General features: G+C 45.3%; 3 protein-coding genes across 4 annotated transcripts; 2 read left to right on the forward strand and 1 right to left on the reverse strand.

Moving 5' to 3' along the window:
* The first annotated feature begins 1329 nt into the window (after positions 1-1329).
* On the forward strand, positions 1330-6074 carry LOC131092589 (somatostatin-2-like). Of its 2 annotated transcripts, none has more exons than XM_058039368.1 (2): positions 1330-3365; positions 5782-6074. In XM_058039368.1, exons 1-2 carry the CDS (start codon positions 3270-3272, stop codon positions 5998-6000), a joined length of 315 nt encoding a protein of 104 aa, XP_057895351.1. In that variant the 5' UTR covers positions 1330-3269; the 3' UTR covers positions 6001-6074. The 2 variants fall into 2 exon arrangements, with proteins under 2 accessions (XP_057895351.1, XP_057895350.1); XM_058039367.1 differs by having other exon boundaries at positions 3276-5701.
* Positions 6075-11444: 5370 nt separating this feature from the next.
* MASP2 (MBL associated serine protease 2) lies at positions 11445-14582 on the forward strand. Its single transcript, XM_058039366.1, has 5 exons — positions 11445-11490; positions 11766-11985; positions 13362-13539; positions 13785-13916; positions 14368-14582. The coding sequence occupies exons 1-5, from the start codon at positions 11486-11488 to the stop codon at positions 14379-14381; spliced, it is 549 nt and encodes a 182-aa protein (XP_057895349.1). The 5' UTR covers positions 11445-11485; the 3' UTR covers positions 14382-14582.
* Positions 14583-20096: 5514 nt separating this feature from the next.
* On the reverse strand, positions 20097-25453 carry TARDBP (TAR DNA binding protein). Its single transcript, XM_058039361.1, has 6 exons — positions 25192-25453; positions 24578-24830; positions 23653-23816; positions 23205-23345; positions 22372-22542; positions 20097-22019 (listed from the first exon to the last, which is right to left on the reverse strand). Exons 2-6 carry the CDS (start codon positions 24813-24815, stop codon positions 21489-21491), a joined length of 1245 nt encoding a protein of 414 aa, XP_057895344.1. The 5' UTR covers positions 24816-24830; positions 25192-25453; the 3' UTR covers positions 20097-21488.
* Position 25454: the final 1 nt, after the last annotated feature.

Here is a 25454-nt window from a genome sequence, read left to right on the forward strand (position 1 = left end):
ATCAAGGGGTGGAGCTGGGGGGGCGGGTGCTGGGGCATCCCCCGTGCAGCAAAGAGCTCCAGCAGCGCCCTGCAGGCTGGGACCGGCTCCGCGGCAGCCATGGTGCAGCCGGAGATACAATAAAGTTCTTTAAACAACTGTGTCCCAGTTGCTTTTGCTAAAGTGCTTTACGGCACTCCCCTTTGCGACAGACGCGCTTTACAGCATCCCTTCTTACGACAGTCGCGCTTTACGACGTCTTTTACGACAGCCGCGCTTTACGACGCATTTTACGACAGTCGCGCTTTACGACGTCTTTTACGACAGTGCTGCTTTACGGCGCCTTTTACGACAGTCGCGCTTTACGACGCCTTTTACGACAGTGCTGCTTTACGGCGCCTTTTACGACAGTCGCGCTTTACGACGCATTTTACGACAGTCGCGCTTTACGGCACCTTTTACGACAGTGCTGATTTACGGCACCTTTTACGACAGTCGCGCTTTACGACGCCTTTTACGACAGTGCTGCTTTACGACGTCTTTTACGACAGTCGCGCTTTACGACGCCTTTTACGACAGTGCTGCTTTACGGCACCTTTTACGACAGTCGCGCTTTACGACGCATTTTACGACAGTCGCGCTTTACGACGTCTTTTACGACAGCCGCGCTTTACGACGCCTTTTACGACAGTGCTGCTTTACGACGGCTTTTACGACAGTCGCGCTTTACGACGCATTTTACGACAGTAGCTCTTTACGACGTCTTTTACGACAGTCGCGCTTTACGACGTCTTTTACGACAGTGCTGCTTTACGGCGCCTTTTACGACAGTCGCGCTTTACGACGCATTTCACGACAGTCGCGGTTTACGGCACCTTTTACGACAGTCGCGCTTTACGACGCCTTTTACGACAGTGCTGCTTTACGGCGTCTTTTACGACAGTCGTGCTTTACGGCACCTTTTACGACAGTCGCGCTTTACGACGCCTTTTACGACAGTGCTGCTTTACGACGTCTTTTACGACAGTGCTGCTTTATGACGCCTTTTACGACAGTGTTACTTTACTGCGCCTTTTACGACAGTGTTGCTTTACGACGCCTTTTACGACAGTGCTGCTTTACGGCACCTTTTACGACAGTGCTGCTTTAATGCGCCTTTTACGACAGTGCTGCTTTACGGCGTCTTTTACGACACTCACGCTTTATGGCCGTATTTATGACAGTGGTGCTTTACAGCAGTTTTACGACGCCCGCGCTTTCCAGTAGTTTTACAACAGTTGAAATAGCCCAGGTTTGGGTTGCTGCTGAGCAGAGGGCAGTGAGGAGGACGGGAGAAGGCTGTGCTGCAGGGCACGTGAATGCAGGCAGAGCCAATTTGGGGAGCAGCCTTGTCTACCAGCATTTCATTTTCTAGTTCTACTACCTTGCATTTCATTTTGCACTTCTGCTGGACCTGCATGTCAGTAGGTTTTAAATATCCTTCTCAGTCCCGGCATCCTGCTTGAATGTGCTGTGTCTTTATCAGACCATTGATGGTCCTTCTGAAATGTGAGTCTCACTGGCTCCATCCAAACCTTGTGCTTGAAGAGCCTTCCCAATTAAAGCAGATTGGGCTTTTGGGGAAGAAGGGGCTGCAAAGCATTTCCTAAAGCATTTTCTGCTCCAATTTCATTGTGAGGAAATACACCTGAAGGATGATGCAGGGATTAGGTTTGAGACAAAGATGAGTTTGGTGGGTCAATTTTACTTTGAGAACTTGAGAAGCACAGGAAGCCCAAGTGATGATCCCAGAGGGCTGAACACAGAGGTTTCACCCTCCCAGATATACAAGGGCCTTAACCTTAAAACCACTGCTCTCAGCACGGAGCTGTCTCAATGCTGCATTAATGTTTTCTCCTCTTTGTGCATGTGTAGAATTGAAATTCCTCCTGGGGAGGAAGCTTATTCCAAGTAAATTCCTAAAGAATCAGCTGAAAAAAACCACTAAAATGTTCTTTCACTTGGTTTGCTACTCCCTGCCAAATGCATGTGCATGCCAGGTCTTGAGCCTGGTACTGGAGCTGAGCCTTGAAGGAGGAATTGAAACAATGGATACAAATGCAAGTAATAATACAATATACATATACAAACAAGTAGAAGTCCAGTTTACATAGAGGGAATGCATCAACACGCAGCAGCAAATGCAAATTCAGAACAATACCGGGTACTACAAGCCAAATACATGTGAACACAATATAACCATTTTTCTATTTCTGAAAAGTTGATTACACCTTGCTTTATTGCTACAGGAGACTACAATATAAGCCAAAACAGGTACACACAGTATAAGCACACTGCAAGCCAACATAATTACATGCAATATAAGTACATACAATATAAGCCAACATAGGTACATACAATATAAGCCAATATTTAAGGAAATAACATAAAAAAATAAGGGTACCCATTGCAAGCATATGTATAAGCTGTCTTTATTTAAAGATCCGCTTTAATGGACATTTTGTGGAACCACTCTGAGGGCAGGGTCCAAAAAGCTTTGTTAACCCCTTGTCCTCCACTGGTTGGGCAGCATCTGACTCCAATGCTCAAGGGCTGCATGGAGATTCCTCCCTGGAGTGGGCTCACCCTTGAGGATGAGCCACAAAGATTTGATTGTTGGACCTGTTGAGTAACTCTTTCTACTTAGCAATTGTTTTTGCTGGCTTTAATGCCATGGCTGCAGTGTTCCTTCAGATGTCATGCCCTGCTCCAGCAGTTACAGCTCCTGTGCTGGGCAGGGAATGCTTCTGGGGAAGGGCTTTCAGTCTCATTAGTTCCCATTTAAATCAATCAAGCTATATCTAAGTACTGGTGGCCAAAGGTTTTACCACTTGCCTCTGATTCATCCGGCATTGGCCGGAGGTTTGTGGGAGCTGGTGGACTGTTCTACTCCTCATTATTTCCCAAACAGAATTTGGCTAACTAGAAGAGGCACAGATGATGCCTGCAATTTTGTGACATGAAGAAACAGCCTGTCACTGGAGAGTCCCAGACCTTTGCTTCCTCAGCCTCTGCAGGTCTGGCACATGGAAAACCCAGAGGCACGGAATTATCCCACTCAAGCAGCCAAATGTTAACAACCTCTCCAAAGCCTAATTTCCCTTTGATATAGACTTAATTGTTTGCGTCACCTACTGGGCTGGGGGAGGGCTATAAAATGGCTTGCAACAATTGATTGAGGCAGAAGAGAGTCCAGGAAGAGCTCCCTCTACCAGTGTTCCTATCTCAGCACTAGTGACAAGCTGAGCATCATGCAGCTGGTGGCCAGCTTGGTGTCTGTGTTGCTGCTGGTGTGGAGTGTGAGAGCCACGACGCTGCCCGGGGAAGAGAGACTGCAGAGCATCAGGGTGAGTACAACATGCCCTGGGTAGGAGCAGGATAGAGGCAAGGAAAGGGAGATAAGGGCAAGTAGGCTGGACCAAATGCAACTCTTCCATCCCTCTGTATTCCAAGGCTTTACAGTTTGATGTGCTGCAAAGCCCCGGGCTGTTACTATGGCTTGCTTGCCAGCTGATTTAGGAAAGGTACCAGGACAGATGCCAGAGAGCTGGAATATGTGAAGCCTGAGCTAAGTGAAAACTGGCACAAAGGAGATCGGAGGGAAAAGGAGAAAACATTATTGAAAGGGTACAGCATGAGAGAATAAAGCAAAGTACTAGGGATCGCAAGAAAAGATATATAATTGATAAAATGATCAAGGGAGGTGATATTTTAAATAGAATTTGTGGGAAGGACAAACATTTAAAAGATAGGAAAGTGACAGAGAAATCATAAATGAAGAAATTGCATCAAAATAAAATTGTGTTTTCTGGAGTAGTATTCACAGGAGGAATTATATTGACATAGTTCCACTAGGATAATTATGCTCTGAGCCAGCGTAGCTCAATGCAATGGCAGAACTTACAGCAGTATAATTATCTTACCAATTGGCAAAACCCTAATATTATAATGGCTAGAGCACTCCAATAACTTTGCTTTCAGTGCTATTTCCCTAAGAGGCCAAAGGGATAGGGAAACAAAGCATAACCTAATTACAAACCCTGCTTTGCTTGCCCTTGCCCTGCAGTCCTCTCACCTGCATATTCCTGATGTGCCTCTGAGCTCTGGTTAGTGCCACACCTGGCTGGATCCATAAGGCTGCTGTTATTCCAGAGAAGTGAGGGATGCCAGTGGTGGTTTCACAGGCACTAACTTCTCCTTTGTGCACATCCACATTGTTTTTTCGGTCTTAGTGTTGGCTCCACCGGTGTGTTAGTACTTCAGGAGCAGGCTCACATCCCATTAATGACAAAACTGGCTGCAAGACAGAACCATACACAGTGTGAAGTGTGGACACTCTGTCAGAGATTAGAGCTCCTGCAGCTGCCTGGGACTAACCATTCTGGGTATAACTGGAAATTTTCAGCTCTACATCCTTACAATAACAAGTGCAGTACTTAAAATGTGAAGTAATTTCTCTTAAAATACAAATTCCTGGTGCAAATCCTAGCTGCTGGGGAAAAAAGAAACAAGTTATAGGGGATAAATTGATAAATAAGTATTTGGTAAAAATTAATTCAAGTGTAATGGCTCTTAGTCTTTTACACACTTGCTTACAAGATATTGGTATCATTAAAGAGAGTCATTATTATAGAGCATTCTGCAAACTGGAAAGCTCATGGATGCTGATGAACCATGAGCACAAACTGGTTTGCCTATCTTTTCTTCTGCCAGAGATATAGTGTGGATTTTTTCTGTTCCTTGGTTTCTTTTGTGTGGTAGCAGGAGTAATTACTAGAGCTAAGAAAGTGATTAAAAATATCCATAAACTTTCTGTAAGGTGAACTCAAGACAATTGCTCTGCCTGTATTCGCCCATCTTTTGAGTTGCTCACGAGGTGGTCCTTAGCAAATGCTAAGTACGTGTGGGCATTTGTGAGGGACGATGTGGAAACTTGTTTCCAAGATTCCCATCTGCATGGGAAATAGATGGTTTGACAGGAACAGATCCTATCTCAGCTAGGCCAGTACCAGCTGTCTCTGCTAATGAGTCACAGAGACCAGGAATGCTCAGGCAAGAGGAAATTTCTCAGATTTGTTGGATGTAAAATTAAGAGAAACACAGTAACTCATAGCTTGTACCTGTGGAATTCCCTCAAGCTCCAAACCACAGGCTCTGTTCTTCTGTGGGATGATTAGGCAATGGGATGGAGCTCAAAAGTTCCTTTTCCATCCCAATTTCCCCCAAGGTCCAGCTATGGCATTACATAGTACAGCTGCCTGTCTCCAACGATGCAAGATTTTGTTTCAGATATTTGGGGTGTCCCTCTCCCCATCAACCCAGCCCTCTCCTTGTTGCACTTCATTCTCAGCATTTTACTGTGGGGTAAAATAATTTACTATTGCCTAGAGAATTGTGCCTCCTCCCTGGCCTTCCCAAGGCAGAGGCCAGAGCAGCAAAGAGGCAGTTTGGCATACACTGAAATTTAATTAGTGCTGCAGTGAGGGCCTTAAAAGCAATTCAAGCTTATTTGTTAGCAGCTCTTTTCCAGCTCTAACATGGCACATGGAGGCCCAACTGGCTGAGCTGGATAGGGATGGGAGACAGCAGTGGCCTCTGCAGCCACAGGTCCCTGAGCTCCAGCACGGCTCTGCCATCTCTTGGCTCTGAGATGCGGCAGGGGAATGAGAAGGGGCCCCGTGGGGTACGTTTGCATGCTCTGAATCTCGACAGCCATGGGGGACAAGCCTTCCATCCCTCACTTTGCCTGCTCTTTGCCTGCAGGAACGGAGTACCGTCCACAAGGACGTCATTCTGAAGATGCTGGCAGGGCTGCTGGACGGCGTGGATGCGGGGAGCGAGGCAGCCTTGCCGGATGGGGAGGAGGAGGAGGGCAAGCTGCAGGGGGAGCGGGCAGCGCTGGGGCGGCTGGCCCAGCTCCCGCAGCGAGACCGCAAGGCGCCCTGCAAGAATTTCTTCTGGAAAACCTTCACCTCCTGCTAGTGCTGCCCGGCCTGGCCTTGCCAGCCTGCGAACGCCTTCCCACAACACATCTTCCTTGTCCACCCAGCTCATTCTCTGTGCCCTGCACGCCTCAGAATAAAGCATAGCGCCTCGGGGACGTGTCTGTGCTTCTCTGTGGGGCAGCCGTGCTGGGGGGATGGGACACACACATTTTCCCCAGGAGCAGCCCTGGGGGACCATGGCCATTTTGGGAAAGGGTTTGCAGGTGTGAGGGGAGCCACGCGGAGGAGGCACAGCCGTCTCTAAAGCTGCTGCAGCTGCCTCCTCAGCCTTTGAGGGACCAGATGGGTGTGCAGTGAAGTGCTGGGCAGCTGGGGCTGTGCCTCGTGGGGAGGGTCCTCAGTGTCAGCCCCTGGTCAGGATAAGGTGCCATGCCCCAGTGGGGAGAGGATGGTTTGATGCTGGACATGGGAGAGAGCAGCCCCCCATGCTCCTTTCCACGCTGGCTTGGTGAAGCACCCAGGCAGTGCTGTACAGATGTGGGGTGCAGGAGCAGCATCTGGGGAGAGGGAGACATGCCCAGAGCTTGACCTACTTTTGGTTTGCCAGCAGGTAATTCCAGAGAAGTTCCTGGGGTGATTTTGGGCTGCATCTAAAACCAAAATAATTATATAAATTGGCCATAACCTGGGTTGAACAGCTGTGACTCTGCTCTGGTTCACTCATGGTTTCTTGGTGTCTTCTCAACTTGGTTAAACAAGCCTAAAACCAAACCACCTGGGTTTTCTTACCTACCCTCTTGGGTGCCATTTGCTGCCTGGAGAGTAGCAGAGCATGTAGTTTTATTTCTTTGGGATTATTGAGGAGATCTTTGAACTGTTTATTTTTAGAACTAACAGGCAGTAAAAAGATACGGACAGTAGACAGTCTGAGTTCACAGGTATTTCCCTCTGAAGAAGGCTGCTGAATCTCTCATAATGGCCAAACAAAAATGTATGATATTTAGTCACTCTTTTAGTTCAAGTTCAACTAGGAACTTGAATTTCAGAGCTGCATTATGCTGCTGTGAATGGCCGTACAAAATAGGAGTCTTCAACTGTATATCACTGATCTTGTCCCCAGACCTGATGAGAACTGAAGGCAGCTATTTTTAATGGCTTCATTTTGAGCCTTTACATCTTGCTTTTGGAGGTTGGTGACCAGGAGGGGTCACTCCTGTCAACAGCAGCATTTTGGATTAATCAGCAAGCCAGCCAGTTTTGTGGCAGTTGAGGTAATGGTCAAGAAATTGTGCAGTAAAAACAAGAAACTCCTGAGTACATGGATGTGGGGATTGCCCCAGACAGAGCCTGCTGGTTCAGCAGATTGTGAGCTGGATTATTTAGTGGTTCCCACAGGAGAGAGGAATCTGGCTGCTCTCAAGGCTGGAAGCAAATTTGAAAGTTGAGCTGCTCTTTCATCCCCACAGATGGCTCCTGCTACCATGGGCAGGGGCACTGGCTGAGCACCAAGGGGAAGTGTGAGTTGCCAGTGCACCTGCTGTGGACAGGGGCCAGCACCATGGGGACAGCTGCTTTTATCAGCTCTGAAATCAGTGTTTGAGCTGGATCTGCCTGTGCAGTCTCCTTGCTAAGTCAACGTGCTGAGACTGAAGCGATGCGAGGTCCTGCCTGATGGTAGCAATTAGTGAGTGTGTCAGGATAAATCAGATTCAGTGTGAGTGACTTATTCTCCATTTTCACAAAAAATTTGAATTTTCACAAAAGAATTGTGAGACTTATAATGGCATTTGACAAGTTAGAAGGGAGTGAGAGCCAGTTATTTCTTTTTTAGATGCAGTAGCCAATGCACTTTAGAGTCTTGTCTCTGCTCAGAATAATGTGTCTTGCTCTTTGAGCGAGAGCAAATACCCATAAGTTATCTCTGGGTTTTTTAGGAAGTGAAAAAGATTTAAAAGTTTGCCAGAAGGCATAGAAAGCTCATAGCAATTCTCAGAGGAAGTGTTTGGAAGGTGAAGGAAATATCAATTCAAATGCATATCTTCCACCTCCCCAGAGAGTGTCTTAGTCCTGAGCAGTTGTTAAGCAATTAATGTTTAGTGTAAAAAAAAAAAAAAAAAAAAAAAAAAAATTACAAGCAATCTCTACAGCTGAGACCTTGTTGAATTGGGTTTGAGGTCAGGCCTGCTTCCTAATGCAAGACTGCTAGTTAGAAAAGGTTACTTTTAAAAATGTTTGACTGGGGCTGTGCTTAGTCTCTTCTTGAAAGAGGGGAAGAAGCCAATGCCTTATGATTGTGAAAAGCTTCCCACTCCTGGCTTGTACATTCCAGAAATTATCCAGGAGACATTTGGTCACTGAGATGATGTGTCACTATAGGACATGAAAAAACACAAGCTCACACCGCTGTTCTCAAGGCGAAGAAAAAAAAGGGAAGTTTATTTTCTGACTCCAACATTTATAGTTTTCTAAAAGTGACAGTGGATTGGAGGGTGGCAGTGACACTTCTCTAATGACACTAGTCAAACTAACAGTTTATCAACTCTCTCCTCTTCTATAAAAGAATACAAAACAATGAGTTATTTACAGAAAGTGTATGAAAAAGCTCACTACAAGAATGTCAGCATCAGAAAGCTTATAAAATCTTAAAAAACTAAAGTGACAATGATGGCTTTGGAATCCATCACTTTATACACATGGTGCATTTGGTCAGTGTTAGTCCTCAGATCTGGTTGGTTTCACCATGACTTTATTTATATATTTGAATAAAAGGAGATTGTCCAGCTAGGACATTAAGCCTTCCAGCTGGGATAAGGCTCTGTGCAGGGACTCCCCTGCTCAGAGTGAAACTCATGGGCCAAGACACGTCTCCTTTCTGAGAGCTCTGCCTTTGTCCTTGGCCACGTGCTGCTGAGTCCAGCCAGAGCCCAATCAGTCCCATGGTGAGAGGTGGCTTCCTTGCCAGAAGCTTAGGTGCAGGTGTACACACAGGGAGCTGCAGCTGCCCAAAAAACCACGGGTTTGTGTGCTTTAGGAGTCCAGAGCCACGGGGAGCAAACAGAGGTCTTTGTGCCCCAAAATGCTGGCTTGCAAACAGCGCTCATCTTCATCTGTGAACTGATGAATTTACCCACTGCTGGGAGTCAGCAGGCTCTGAAGTGCCTTATGATTGCTCTTCCCAAAGCACAACTGAGCCCTGTCCAGTCCTGGAAGGCAGCTGGCCATTCTGTGGGACAGAGAGGGCTAGAAGCCGAATGGCTCAGAAGAAAGAGCACTGGTGATCTTCTGCTCCATTCCACAATAAAAATTGTATTTTATTTATATTGTAAAACTGTCTAAATAGTGTGTGATGTGGATGAAGTCCACTCAGCCTTTGCACTGGCTTAGTCCTGTGATGGAAGGGAAATTGTGGGCAGGAAAAGCATCTGTGGGTCCTGGTTAGCTATGAGTGCTCTCAAAATGCTCATGCACCTGGTGAGCTAATCCACAGCAGTATTTTAGAGGTGAAAGGCTTCTGGGAGAAGAAACAGGGACATGTTTTTAGCCTTGTTTATATCTGGTGTTACTTCTCATGCCTGAGGAAAGCCAATGTGTGCCCGGCATAACTGTTCATTGAGCCAGCAGTCCTGTTTCAATGTTTGGCAGCAACTATCAGCCTCAGGGCATTCAGCAGATTCTGGGCTGTGAGGAGATTTTCAGACCTTAGATCAGAATTGGCTCTCCATTCCTCTGCCACTGGTGTGAGCAGGAAGCCTGAAGTGGAATGCTTCTGGAAGTGTTTATGCCTATGGGAATCAGGCAGCAGCTCAGTCAGGCATGGATTGATTTTTTTTTCCAAAATTTTCTCTCTTCCCCCTTTTCCAGATAGTATAAAGTCCACATCTATCTTGATGATAGGATCGTTTTAGCAGCTAGTGGGCCATGGGAAAAGCCAATGCCCTCTTGGTTCTTGTCCGTTAGCTGTGCTTGCAGGTATTGCTGCCACACCATTATTACTATTTATTATGCTAGTATTTTCTCCTTTGCTTTTATTAAATGGTGTTTTCTGCTTGCAGTTTGCTGAATGGTTTGTTGGCCTTGGTTTTTTTCATATAATAACTCCTGCTTTCTTGCCAGCACCAGCTTCTGTGCCCGGGTTAATGACTTTTGGCTGTTGAAAAGGTGTCCATTAGATTACAGGATATCTCAGGCTAAATTTCCTGCATGTGCAATCCAACAGTCTGTTCCATGCTGCAGATCAATTTTCCAATTCTGTTCATTTTCATCAGAGAAGAGATGAACCTAGGTTCAGCTTTAATATATCTGGGTTTTCACCCTCTATATATTAGGACTATTTCCACATGTGCTGGAGTTTTGTGGGAAACCTAAATGCTGATTTGGAAAGAAGCAGTCTACATGCAGGAGACTTCATAAAGCTTTATGTCTCACAGTGTTTGTTCTCCCAGTTGAATTACCTGGGCAGTGTGAAACCCCTGTGTAGATCCACAAATGTTTAAAAGAAATTTTAATTATTTTTTTAAGTGTGACTTTTTACTTATGGCTGTTCCAGGATGGGCAGGATAAAAAAGCAATCCATGCTTATGGAGAAGGCATGGAGTAGATTTCGGTCGCCACAAGCGTGCACTGGATTAAAATCTGCAGCTGAAAACAGGAAGAATTTACATCTCTGAAACTGGTGCCTGTGTGTACTGCAGTGTTATGTCCCTGCAGCATTTCTGTCCTGTTACCAAGAACCATACAACCAGAGGCATCATTATTCTAAAATCCTGTAACGTGCCCCATTATTTTGTTTTCAACACCTCTGTGCTCTGCTGATGGACGCAGCCACTTGCTGTTTTTGCATCAGTAGTAAATGGGGACGAGTTGTTCAGAGGGAAGGAGCATTGCCAGCTCCCCTTGCTTGTGGGGGCCCGAATACATGTATTGTTATAACAGCAATAAGAACACAACAACTGAAATGTAGTGAGAGTTCCATGTATTGGATAAGTGGGTCCTAGCTGTTCTAAATGAGTCACAGCTGCCAAGTCCTTAGTTGGGCAGCAGCTGTGGCTCGTAAAGATGGCTGGGATAAAAGGGGTGAGAAGCAGTGAAGAACTGTGCTGCAGAGAACAGCTACGTGGCAGAGCACCAGCGAGAAGGTATGGACTCTTTAAGACTATAATAACAGCAAGATAACAACACCTGCTCGCCCTGGCAGAGCCTGCGTGGAGCCACCTCCTCGCCCTGCCTGCCTTCCCACGGAGCAGTGATGTGCTGGCTCCCTCCAAGAGCCCGCAGCACTCCTGGTCCATCCTCCCCATCTCTGCCCTGTCGCTGACTGAAGCCTGGTTTTTAGTGATTCTGCTGTTCCCAGAACTCAGCAGGCTGAAGGGGGGTGGAAGGGAGATAAACACAAGGGTTCAACATCCAGACAAACACAGCAGAGCACGCACAATAAACACATCCACCCCCAAATGCAAACACGCGGGCAGGGATTCCTTCCCCGAGGCTCACGGCAGAGCAGGCTCAGGCAGGAGGGCATCAAAATGAGGTGAGTGCTGTCACCTCCATCCAGCTCCTCTGGCCACTTGATTTTGTGCAGGGTCCAGAAGGCGTGGGCATGAGGCTCATCCTGTTTAGCTGTTACTACAGTGACCCCACTGATCCCTCCCAATTGCTGTCATTGCTGTTGGCCATGAAGGTTTCAGCTAGAACTGAGTGACCTGATCCGGTATCAATACAGGCAACAAGGATGTGTGGCTTTTGGGGTATGATCCAAGATAATTCTCACTCTTTCTAAGGTCATTTCTTGTCCCTTTGACACAGGCTGTTTGTTTTGCTGGCTGTGCTCTGTAGTGGAGTAAGGAGCAGCATTGTGCCACAAAAAATGTATGGAAGGATCACATCCCCAAACTTCCCAAAGGTCTACCCAAATCACAAGGAGAAAATATGGAATATTACTGTCCCCAAAGGATATTCTGTTCGCATTTACTTCACCCATTTCGACCTGGAGCTGTCCTACCTGTGTGAATATGATTATGTGAAGGTATGTGTGGGATGGGGTAACATGTAGCCGGTGCAGCTGTTAAAAACTCTGTTTATGTGATCCTGGGCACATGCAGAATCAACATAACTCTTTGTCAACTCTTGATTTTAGTCTACTTATAAAGCTCAGGCTCGGCTGGTTTCTAAATTATGTGTTTATTGAGGCCCAAGGGACCAGGAAGCAGATGTGGTTGTCACATTGGAACGTCTGAAACGTGAGATGCTTTTGCTCAGAAAATTCTGTGCTATTCTGTGGTGAAGCAAAAGGTGTGAAATTTTGCCCGAAATAGTATTTGAGTGTTTTGCTATTTTACAGAGTTTTAAATTAACAAGTAATGCTTGACACAGGTCATAATGGGAGAGCATAAAATGAAAGTGAGAGTCTAAACAAGACACTGTCAGTTCATCTGAGCAGTTACTGTGGTGTGTTTGCTGGCTAATGTGAGAAGTAGCCTCAGGAAGAGGAACAATAAAAAAAACCAAACAAAACCCAATAAAAATAATAGTAAAAAAATTAAAAAACAACAGATGCTGCCTTGGGGAAGAGTTTGGGTGAGCAGCAGCATCCCTGAAAGATGTGTGTGCTCTGGTCCAGGCGTCCTGTCATTGATCTGAGGCCACGCCACCTCTCCACTCCTTTTGTTGTTTGCGTGGGCCTGATGTGCAATAAGGAAGGAGCTGTGTATGCAGGGAGTGTGCAAACCCAGCTTTTCATCTGATTGAACCAAACCAGGCAGCCTTGTTCCCACTGAGAAAAATCTCATTTCCACACTTTCATATGGCAAGTTGCTCCCATTCCCCAAATGTCTGTTGGTCTTCATGTACTTTCCCTTGTGTAGGACAGAATATTCATTTCTGGTGGTTGTGTGGTACACAGCTCCCTCTTTACCATGCCCAACATAAACTCCATGTATCAGAACATTTCTCTTGTGTTAAAGATAAATGAAGAGCTGGAACTCTAATACGTGCATCACAGAGCAAGTGAGTTACTTGCTTAAGGACACCTTTTTCTATGCATTTGAATTTGTTAGTGTGCAAAACATTTTTACTCCAGTTGTCTCTGGCTTTACCCAGATCTGATTGTCACTGGGAGTGCCAAGTTAATCAGAGTATTATAAACAAAGCATGGCTGGCATCAGAGGTTCATGAGGATCTCTGAAAGGAGAATGGGAGACAAATTATGGTCTTAAGTCACAGAGAACAGAGGAAATCCACTCTTACCTGCCTTGGATGTGGACTGACCTCCAGAAGAACCTTTTGAGAGCATCCAAGCTTCCTTTCTCACACTGTTAAACACATGTTTTTCCAGCCCTGGCAGCAGGTTGGGAAGATCAATGATCTGTGCTCACCTGCTGGGTTTTTCTGCCTGTTTTGCAGCTGAGCTCTGGTGGGAAGACCTTGGCCACGCTGTGTGGAAGGGGCAGCACAGACACCGAGGAGGCTCCGGGTAACAGGACGTACATCTCTGCTGATAACCACCTCACGGTGGTGTTCCGGTCTGATTACTCCAACGAGAAGCCATTCACAGGCTTTGAGGCCTTCTATGCTGCTGAAGGTGAGAGACTGGCCCCACTGCAGATGGAGCAGCCAGGGCTGCTGTGAGGTTGGCAATTCCCTGTGCTCTCAGTGCCTGGGGCTGCTGGTGTGGGGCAGGAGAAGCAAGGGGGTCTCATCGTGCAGAAGCAGATGCAGAGGGGCACAGTGACCAATGACCAACCTCACGAAACAAAGGGTGGCTGAGACTGAGGGAACGTTGTGTTGAAATCTATGGTTTGCCTGATTCTGTGCTTTGCCCATTAGATATCGATGAGTGCAAGCAGCTGTTGGACACCAAACCCCTCTGCAGCCATCACTGCCACAACTACATGGGGGGCTACTATTGCAGCTGCAGGGTTGGCTACACACTGCACCAAAACAAGAGGACGTGTACAGGTGAGCTCCTTCTAGACCAGGAGATGCTCCCCTATCTACAACATCTACTTAAATCCAGTCCTGACAATAATATCAGTGAAAGCTGTGGGGTTTCATTTTCATTTTTAGTACTCCCTGTGTGCCTGGTGCAGCTGGGAGGAGGTTCACAGAGTCAGCCAGGGCTGGGAACCAGCAGACGAGCAGCTCTGCACTGACCATTGGTGTGTGCACATTTTTGCTCCCCTCCTTGAAAAGACCTCTTGTTGTGTTGCACTGAGTTTCTAGCAGAGGGAGATCCTCAGCAATAGTGATGTGCTGAGCCACCTTGACAGTGAAGACATTGGGCATTGCTGATGTGCCAAAGGTCTCTGCAGATCTTCATGAGCTGAGGGCAAAAGCTGCCCCTGTGTCTTCTGGACTCCTGTTTGAGCTGGCTGATATTGACAGGCTCTTTTTCTCCTTTGTTTTCCAGCAGAAGATATTTAAGCTTCTCCTCAGGCGGAGATGGAGACAGATGTGCTGGGAAGAGCTGGTTTTCCTCCTGGTTGCAGTCCAGGAAGGAAACCTGTTGCAGTCTGCCCAAGGGCTGAAGGCTTCTCTTGCTCCATGACTTGTCCATGTGGCTCCTTGCCTTTCAGACTTGCCTGCTGCAGTAAATAAAGAGGCTGTTGCCTGTTGAAAGCCAAATGCAGCCTCTGGGACATTCATTTTCTGAGGTTCCCACGTGTCACTTGGGAAAAAGGAAGGTAGATCAGACAGGAACTGGTAAGAGACAAGCCATTGTGAAAGGGCCCTGAGCATCAGAGCTACCTGAAGACTCTTGAATTTCTTATCTGGCTCTTGTTGCTTAACCTTATATAGCTCTTAAACTGCAAGAAGAGCAGAAGCACATCACACCTTTGTTTCCTAATGCCCTTTTTAGATATGCTCTTAAGAGAACTCCAGCATTCCAGCTGATCATTACAGACCAGCTTGGATCCAGGCATATGATTTTATTTTTTGGAAAAATTTTCCTAACTTGTCAAGAGTTTAAAGTTATACATTGAGGCAGCAGATGTCCTGGGCTGATCCTGTGAGTGCAGCCAGGCTGTGGCAGGTGTGAGAACATCATCAGGAGTCAGTCATGGTTTTTTGCTTTAATTCTCAGCAGTTGAAGATTGTGTCCAGTTAGAGAAAATGTGTGCTTTCTGTCACTATAGGACACCAAAGAACACAAGCACACACTACTGTTCTCAAGGTGAGGAAAAAGGGAAGTTTATTTCCTGACTCTAACATTAATAGTTTTCTAAAAGTGACAGCAGATTAAAAAGTGGCTGTGACACTTCTCTAATGACATGAGTCAAACTAACAGTCTATCAACTCTCTCCTCTTCCATAAAAGAATACAAAACAATGAGTTATTTGCAGAAAGTGTGTAGGAAAGTTCACTACAAGAATGTCAACATTAGAAAGCTTAGAAAATCTTAAAAAAACAGAGTGACAGTTTTCTCCCAGCAGTCTTGAGCAGTAAGTAAAATACTCCGACTCTGCTGCGGTCTGGAGCATCACCCCGTGGTCAGAGTGCTCCGGTGCAGGCGCCGGGTTGTGCCGCTCGATGTAAGGGAATCCTGTAAATCCCGTGTCCTGGGTTCACCATATGATGCTTTTATCCTCCAGTAGTCTCGCTTTGTTTATGCTGAATAATAAGTTTTGCACCTTGTTGCAGGGGGTGAAGGGGGGAGAGAAGAAGCGCACAGTTTTTTCAGACGCTGCTCTCACTCCTCCACATTCCTGCTCCTGGACTGTGTTGTCTGCAGATAGACAGACAGCAAGACAGAGCTCTTTTTTTTGTTTTTAGTTAATTTAGATAGCTGAAGCAAAGGAGTTCCCTGGACTGTGTTTTTTCCCCCTTTTCTTTAGACCTCTTAAAACCTGCTCTGGACTGAACACCCAGGAAAGCACCGGCAGCTGCACCTGTGGCCGAGCCTGGCCGGTGACATTTCCAGCACTGAGGGACTGATCAGAGACTGAGTGAGCTCAGCTGCAACCCGAGGATGGGGTTTTCTCAGTTTGTCATCTCTTTTAGAGCAGCAAGAAGTTTTATTGTGTAATATTAAGTTTTATTGTTTAATAAACAGTTTTTTTTCCACTTTTCTCCAAAGAAGTATTTTCTCCCAGACCAGTTAGAAGGAGAAGCCGATTAAATTTGCTTTCCTACCAGAGCCCCTTTAAAGATTCTCTCCCAGATTTGCTCTAAACCAGAATAAGTGCATCCCGTTTGACTTAATTTCTCGTGCATTAAACACGGAGGTGCCCTTTCTTGTTACCAATTTCCATCATTCCCATACTGTAATTAGGTGTGTTTGGTGGATTTGGCAGCAGTTGTCCTTTGATATGCTCCCCAAAGAATTGCTCCTGTCTGTGCATGCTGGTGTGTACATCTGCCCTTGCTGATGCCCTGGACGCTGCTACTTAGAGATTTGCTTCTATTATGTTGGAGGAAAATAACAATTTTACAACAGATTGACATGATCTGTGGTGAGAATTTTTAGTGTTCTTTCATTATAGACCTCTCCAGGGAAGTTCAAACAGTAATACATGGACATTCCTGCTGAATGCAGTGTTTCAGACTTATTTCTTAGTAACTGAACTGAGCTTTCTCAGCAAGCAGTTTTGGAAGATACTCCAGACTGTGTATGCTTACAGAATTTTAAAATCACAGTTGAGGTGATTGTGGTTTGGGGAGGCTAAGGCTTACCTCAGCAGTTACTTCATAGTCTGTCTGAATTGATGCACATATTCAGTTTATGTAGAAACACAGAATAACTGAACTAATGTGAGTTAATTTAAGTGTTTAACAGCGCAGAGGAATGCTAAAAAACCTGAAAATGTTATGATAACCTCACAGTGTGACTGTAATTTCTATTATTTATTGTAGCTTTGTTAAATCATTTACTGTTGAACAGGCCCTGGCCATGCCTAAGGCTGCCTACTGCAGAGTAATGCCCAGAACTCAGTGCAGTTCTCCATGAGGAGAGTAAAAAGCCAAATGTTCCTGTATTCCAGATCTCTTTGGAAAACACAGTTTCATAATTAACTAAATTGTTGCTTTTAAACTGATTGGCATTGTTTCTGACGGGAAGATTGAACCATGCTACAGCAGGATTTGTGAGAGGAAAAGAATCCTCTCGCTGCTGAGTACAGGGTTGTGGATTGTATTTGGTTTTTTAATGCCTGAACTGCTAAATTCATTACTCTGTAAAATTAGTCAAGATCCAAGACTGAGTTTTGGGAGAAATATTGTGCAGTGTAATAGCATAATTATGCCTCTTATCTTTTAGATTAGAATATCCATATATTCCAATTACCCTAATTTACATTCAGAACAAATGCACTTCCTCCTCTGTGCCCAAATTCCTCAGCAATGCTGTCTCTCTTGATTACAGAACTTTTCCAAGGGAGGCAATACTAATGAAAATTGTATTCTAAATCAAATATTCATTTGCAAGCAATTTTTCCATTCCAGAACAATCCAGGAATTACATTCAGAATCATTAACTTAATTTAATCCATATGAGCACAATAATTCAGTATTTAGATCTCAAACTGTTAAACAGCTTTTGCTGCCATTGCTGTTTTGCACATTGTGGAGTGAGTTCCTGCAGAAAGGGAAGAGGAGCCTGGAGAGCTTCCCTGATAAGTGGTGTTATCTACAGGGCAAGAAAAGTTAGAAGGTGGCTCAGCTGTGGGTGGCAGTGGGGATCTAACAGCTGCTTACCATATAGCTGATCAAAAAATCCCATCTTTGAGGGGTAAATTGGGAATTTTGAGGCAACACTATGAAGGTGGCCAGGGAGAAAGAAATCTAACTCATGAAGATGATAAAAATTATCTCATCCCCTTTGATAATGGTACTGGTTATAGTGGAGCAGGACATCTCAATCAGTACTAATCTTACACATATCATGCTGCAGATGAGGAAATGTCCCAGCAGCTGTTAGAACTCCTTCAACTGTACAGAGCTGCCATCTGCCTACAGCATGCTTTATTAATTTCTTTTAAATTGTGGATGCAATAGCCTGGTCAGAGAGAGAGAAAGCTAGATGAGCTTTCCATGAATTGGTCCGGGGAACTTTAGGGAGCTGGAGAGAAAGAATTCTCATCAATCTGCACCTGGTATTTGCAACAAGTTGTTTACTCCCAAGGGATGTCATCTTAATTAGCCAATGGTGACAGAATTTTAATTAAAGGCCCAATTAGGTCCACCTGTAGCAAACTAGAGTGTAAAAAGGAATGGGTTCTTAATAAAGTTAGATATAGCCTTCTGTGAATGCATGGATTTACCTGTGTCACTTCTGACTCAATGGTGACATTAAATAGTGCTGTGAATTCTTGTTTGAGTGCAGCTTCTGACTGAACACAGGTGCAGTGAGAGCCTGCAGAGCACCAACATCCCTTCACCCACCCCTCAGGTGGTGCACACCAGGTGTGCAGCACCAGCTCCTGGCTGTATGTGGGGGCATTTACCAGCCCTGCTGTCCCTGTGCCCCTACAGATCACTGCTGCTTGAGGAGTCCCAGCTTTCAGCTGGAAAAATGGTGTTTTTCTGAAGAACAAGCTTTCGCATTCAGAGTTTCGGTCCAACAACAGATTCTTGGAGCTAATTAGCACTGTTAGAAAAACTTTTTTTTCTATATTGACCCCCCCTACAATAAACTTCCTCTTTCTTGCATCTTGGATTCCTTCATTAGCATTTCACTTTCTGAAGTAATGCAACTGAAAATGAAGTATCTCTAGAAAAAATTAAGACTCCAAACACTTCAGTATTTTCAGTGACAGTTTATTTACTCACTTATAAACATTAAAGTATGCAAAGCAGTTAAAATGTTACTGTAACTTGAAATTCTTGAAATGCTACTGTAACTTGAAAAGGAGATTTTGTTTGAAGGTGAAGGAAGGCTAAAATTATTAGCAGACTACTCAGTGCTGCCAACCAGTCTCTTAAACCTAAACCTGAGCAATTGAAACAGAATTAAAACCATGCTAATTACAAAAACTTACCATGAGGTTCCTTGCAGGGGGTCACAGTTAGTCTTTGGAGGTCCAAGAATACCATTTTAAAGTGTTACTCAGCAGAAGTAGCTGGTAATAGTGCAAGTGCTAAAATGCAAAATTCACAGATGGGACAGTTTGGAGATTATTCTGATTAAGGTGCAGAAAAAAAATGTAAGCAACTTTTTCAGTGGAATATGAACAAATGTGTGGGATTCCTTTCTCAGCCTGGGTGTTTAGAAACCCTCTTTAAACTAAGCACATTAAGGCACAACTGATTTTTTAATTCTGCAGGTGGAAAACTCAGTCATGCAGTTTTGTTTGCTGTTTAGATGCTCTGCTATTCACAAGCCTCAGTGGGAGAGAGTACTGAAGGTTCACTTGAAAATCCAATAGGTTAAAAACTGTGTAATTACCCATATTCAGACTATTCACAGCACAGTATTATGGTGTATAGAAAAATACAGATCCAGTATTTCAGTGGGCTGCAACCCCAAGTACACAACACAATTCCTCAAGCTCATACCACAAGTGGAAATAACCTTCCACGAGTTTCTGTTCTAATGCCTTGCACTTTGTTAAGAAGCTGCCTCCTACGTGACACCTCTGCACCTGTCATAACTCACTTCAAACTTTAGCAGTCTGTGTATATTTACAGAGCTTTACTCATCTGGAAACTCTTTCCTGTGACTAGTTAACAGCACTCTTCTGGGCTGGAAGTGTGGCAGAAGCCTGTTTCCCATGAGTGGGCTGATCTAAAAACAAGTTAAAAGCATCCATCCCCAAAGATGATGTGGACAGAAATCCACCATGACAGCAACTCTGTTTCCCCCAACCCACTTCTGAAAAGGAACTTCCATTGCTAAAAGAACAAGTAAGGTTCCTTGGCACAGATGAAATCTGGAGGGAGCTGCTTACCAGTCTAGGTGCGGGCACCCCAAGGTGTGGGACCTGGATTTTAGATCTATGTCACTGCACAGTGCAAGGCTACAGTGGCTTAGAGAAGAGTGTCAGGTATCGATACGTGCTGAGCGGTGGCTCCTTTAGAACCTGCTTATCTGAAACAAACCGAGTGGCTGCAAAAAGCTTTACAGAAGTTCATCGCAAAAGGGTAAAATTAATTAACTGCTATGAATTCTTTGCATTCAGGGCTGCAAAACAAAGACACATATTACTTAAATCAGTTTTATTTAAGAATTTCCTACAGTGACAAATCTTATAAAAAGCATCCAAACACGAAACTGCAGCAAACAGCATTCTTTTGGATATCTTACAGACAGTGGAACTTCCACCCTGGAGAGGCACACTGAGCTCTAGTGATCTCTGCTAAAAGAGCTACTGCAAAGCACACCACAAGCTCAATGTTCTCATCACAAACCCCCATCATCTTCAGGTCACATTACCACACTTACAGATCATTAACAGAAAAAAAAAACACACACCATACAGCATTCACAGCAGTTGACATAAGGGAAAAGAAATACAAATATTCCATTTCACGTAACACATTCAACTAATTGATTAACTAGGTAGAGAACCCACTTAAAAGTCTTCCACATGTGGATGTCCTTTGAATGCAATAAACACTCGTACGTTATCTGCTATCATTGCTCTCCGCACACTCTCTCACCAAAGCCACAGGATCGAGAGACATCTCGCCAAGTCAAATAAAATCCTATTAATGCACCACCAGGTCTCTGCATGCGCTCGCTCCTTTATCTCGCACATACCAGCCCTCTCATGCCTCGGCACCACCACCAATCCCACACATGGCTTCAAAAGTTCAAACAGCCTTCTGGTTCCATCTCACAGCCTTGCGTTCACAGCGTTGATACGACTCCATGAAATAAAGAGTAGCGGATAAAAATGGAACACCCACCGTCTAAGACGCAGCATGTGCGGTGTGATGAAGTATTCTTGGATGAGAAAGCATGTAGACAGAAGTATTCCTAAGGCAGAATATTTACAGCACTGCTTTCAATGAAGTGCTTCTTCCATACACATTTGAAATGAGATGAACTGCGGAGATTAAATGAAGCCTTCATATCGTACTTTAGTATGGAGGGGAGACAGCGTTAAAAAAAACAAACAAACACAAACAAAAATGACACTGTGTTGTCCAACGGGGCGCTTGGAGAGTCTTATGGTGGGATCAAATTAAAAACAAGAGGGAGAGAATGCTGTTTCTGACCAATGGTTCCATTTTGAACATGCAAAGAATTCATGTAGCCAGGAAACAAGGGGTAAAGTATTACAGGAGAAACCTTTCCTATAGACTGTAGTGTTAGTTCACCTATCGGGCAAACAGCAGTCCACTTCCAAACATTCAGAATTCCAACCAGATATGTAACAAAACTTAGAAAATTCCTTTTACCTTTCTTTTCTTTTTCTTTTTTTTTCTTTTTTTTTTAGAAAAGAAAAATGTCAAAAATACTGCTGAATATACTGCACACTGAACAAATTCTTTTGGAAAACTTTAGCATATACGTAATTTACAGTATACTTACCATGAGTTAAAAAATTTGATTTCCCACCATAGAGTCAGTATCAGAGCCCACTGCGTCTACATTCCCCAGCCTGATGACTTGGAATCCATGCTTGAACCAAAGCCCCCGTTGAACCCACTGCTGGAGCCGGGGTTGGAGGCTGAGCCCCAGCCTATCGCTGCCCCCGAGTTGGACCCTCCGTACGAGTTGTTGCCTGAACTAAAACCCTGGTTCTGCTCCCGCTGCATGTTGCCCTGAGGCTGGTTGTTCCCCGAGGGCCCTGACTGGTTCTGCTGGCTGGCCAGCATGCCCATCATCCCCCAGCTGCTCTGCAGGGCAGCCTGCGCTGCTGCCATCATGGCAGGGTTGATGCTAAAGGCCCCGAAGTTCATACCCCCGCCCATGTTGCTGCCCTGGTTGTTGCCCAGTCCTCCCCCACCTCCTCTACTGTTACCAAATCCCCCCTGATTCCCAAAGCCTCCCGGGTTACCACCAAATCTTCCACCTCTCTCTAACTGTCTACTGCTATTGTGTTTAGGTTCAGCATTGGATATATGTACGCTGATTCCTTTAATGATCAAGTCCTCTCCACAAAGAGACTGGGCAACCTATAAGAAATAAGGGATTGATTAAATGTATGTTAGATGTCCTTTTTTTCAAAAATGTTAGCAGTACAAGACAAAACATAAAACACCCCCTACAATTCTGACCAGATATTTATCCTGCAAAGAAAGCAAATGCATGTACTTAATTCAATTTGAAATGATTTAGCTTTGCAATCATCACTACACTAACTGTAGTACAAAGTCCTGTCTGCACAGCGGCATCTGAAAGTGTACTCTCAGTCCAGTCAATAAATCAGACAGTGGACAAGTAAGCATTTCATGTGTAGTTCCAGAAATGACACTTTATCACGCTACTAAAATATAGTCTATGAAGTTAAAATATTTTAAGACTTACCTGATCATCTGCAAAGGTAACAAAAGCAAAAGCTCGGAAGGGTTTAGGAATGAAGACATCTACCACCTCCCCATACTGGGCAAAGAACTGTCGGAGCTCATCTGCCGTCATGTCCTCGGTGCAGCGCCCCACAAACACCTTCCTGCTGCGCAGGGGCTCGTCGGGACTTTGCTGGAGAGAATTGAAGGCAAAAACCATCACAACTACAGTCCCTGAGAACAGAGTTACAGCATGGGAAATGACACTCTGAATCTAGCCTGTTCTGACAGCTGCTGATGGAACAAAGTTTGAGATTGTAAATTTAAGACTTAAAATAAGTAAATTAAAAAAATTCTATTCCAAGGACATGGCTGCACCTTGTAAAGGTGGGGGGGAAGAACCACAAGAAAATGAGCATGGGAGCAACACATAGGGATGGTGACAAGGCCACTGCAGAACACTTTTTTGTAATAGTTGCATACAGAGACAAGAATAGAAGCTACAGGTTCAGTTTGGAACTCAAAGACTTGTTCTGCTCTTCCCCAAATTAGCGATTCCATCTGCTTTATTCTGCATTTATTCATGCAACAGGCAAGTCAGGCAGGTATTGCTGGACATCAAACACAGATTTCTATCTGTATTTCATTCCCTCACATAATGAGCGATTTTCCCAACATTTCAAATTACTTCCAGCTCACCCACCTGCTCCCTGTTTTCCTTCCTTGCTCTCGCTTGTTCTGCTCATTCACAGTAAAGCCACATCCGAGAGCGGACAGTTAATCTGTGCACAGCTGATGAAGAGCTGCACTTGGAGTGTTTGGTACAAATAAAAGCAGTGGGAAATCCCAAAGTACCTTAGAGTTGGGAAGTTTACAGTCACACCATCTTCCATCGATCATGTGACGCTGGGACATTACTTTCACTTGGGTTTCGTAATCCGTGAACCGAACAAACCCAAAACCTTTTGAGTGGCCTGTTTTAATATCCTTCTTAACCTAGGTGGGGAAAAAAACAAAAACCAGAAGTAACCACTAGTATGAAGCATGTTGTTACTGAATGAATTTGGTAAAAATCCGTTTGAGAGTTCACCTGTCTTCCAACCATTCTTATCACAGCAACCTCTAATTCCTTTACATCTTCTCCCAAAATTAACAGGCTCATGGAAAAAAAAAGACATCCTTAGGAAGAGACACAGGTTCTGATCTTGTCCAAATTTATTAAGCTTCTTTGTTTCTACTGCTTTCTCAGGAGCCTGATATCTACCCAATGTCCCTCCTTACTTGAGCTGCAAATGGATTTTACCTGCACCATCAGAACTTCTCCAAAGGTACTGAAATATTCCTTTAAGTCTTGTTCAGTGGTTTTCCAGGGAAGACCCAAGACTATTAAATCTGAAGTCTTCTGCACTGCTCGTTTCACTTTCACAGCTGATGATGCATCGGTTTCATCCATTTTTCTCTTATTATCTGAATATAAAAAAGTACATTAGACATCCTCAGAGCTGAAAATTGACCCAGTGACTATCAACTGCATGGGGTTAAATTAGAAACCATGGTGAGGAAGAGTACACCAGCTGTTGAGAGCTAAATGGAACACATATCTGACTGTCCTGAACCAAAGCTAGTCCACAATTGAACCCTCCTCCAAAATGCAAACTGACCCAGTTAGTTCTGCATTAGTTTACTTAAGAATTATCCAGCACCATTCACAGTCCTATAAGGTTGGGAAAAGTTTCATGTTTTCCCCACTATAAGGTGGGGAAAACATGAACTTTTAACAAGACTACTTCACTAGCAATTTATTTCCTTCCCCTCTTTTTTTGGGGGGTGGAGCAGGGTGGTCAGGTTTCTCCTTTCCTGAACACTTCTAAATGGTACCTTTGACTAAACCATGCCTCGAAGAAAAGCGTCTGTGAGTACAGATATTACAGTACACTTCTAATAGTACCCTTTGAAGGCCTATACAAGCCTAGCCTTCAAGGATAATGCAAGACTTTGTCTTTAAAGTACTTGTTTAGGTAGTTAAAAAAATAAAAAATTCAATGGGGTCAGACCAACTCGGCAGAACAGACACCAGAATAAATCACTGATCTCTGAGAACTGGAAAGTTAAAGAGTAACATGTTGCTCTTTAACTTTCCAGTTAACAGGCTGCCACGTTACTTCAGCAGTGACTGGGACCTTAAAGAAAGCAGCCCAGAAGGGAGAACCGAAGCCACGAGGACAAACCTTTGGGATAATTCACGACGTAGACGAGGTTTCCCCAGCCGGCCTCGGGGGCGTGCAGGATGCCCTCGACCAGCCGGACTCCTCGCATGCACTGCGACACCGGGTTTCTGTAGCGCAGCCCGCACGCCCCGGGGAACTGCGCCGTCACCGTGGACAACAGCACCGTGCCGTCGTCCTCCGACGGGATTTCGATGGGCTCATCGTTCTCGTCCTCCGTCACTCGGATATACTCCGACATCTTCGCTGGAAGTTACTGAAGTACAAAAGGGAAAGAGAAGGCATAAGCGATCACCCTATCCCCCCGACTTAGCTTTCATCTTCTTCGGCCTGAAGCACGAATCTCTCTTTATCACACAACAGGGGGCCCCGAAACGCGCTATTCATTAACACTAAAGCCTCCGGGCCTGCTGTAAGCCTCGGCCTGTCCTGGAGCTACGGAGGCACCAACAGCGACTTAGTCCCCGAGCACGGCGGAAATTCCCAGGGGCGCCATGGGCTACCTCCGCGGAGCCGGGAGCACAGCCCCCGCCGGCCTCGCCGCCTGCCGGGCCCGCCCGAGCCCACAACCTCCGGATGCGGCTCCACCCACCCCAGCGCCCCCCGGCCCCGCTCACCGGCCAGGAAAGGGAGCGACGTCCCAAAAACTCCTCAACACCCCCTCCACTGCACTCTACCCGCCGCCGCACAAAATGGCGGCCGCGGCTCCTCAGAGGCCGGGCCGGGCCGCGGGCCGAACCATTCCAGGTGGCCGAGAGGAGGGAGCGAACTCCGGCGGGGCGCTCGGAACGCGGGAGAGCGTGGAGCCCCGGCCGTGCCCCAGCGGGCGCCGGTCGCTCTCAGCCGGAGATCGGCCGGGGCGTTCTCGGAACCGGCGGCG

Source organism: Melospiza georgiana, chromosome 22 (genome assembly GCF_028018845.1).
Source record: "Melospiza georgiana isolate bMelGeo1 chromosome 22, bMelGeo1.pri, whole genome shotgun sequence".
Lineage (NCBI taxonomy): Eukaryota > Metazoa > Chordata > Aves > Passeriformes > Passerellidae > Melospiza > Melospiza georgiana.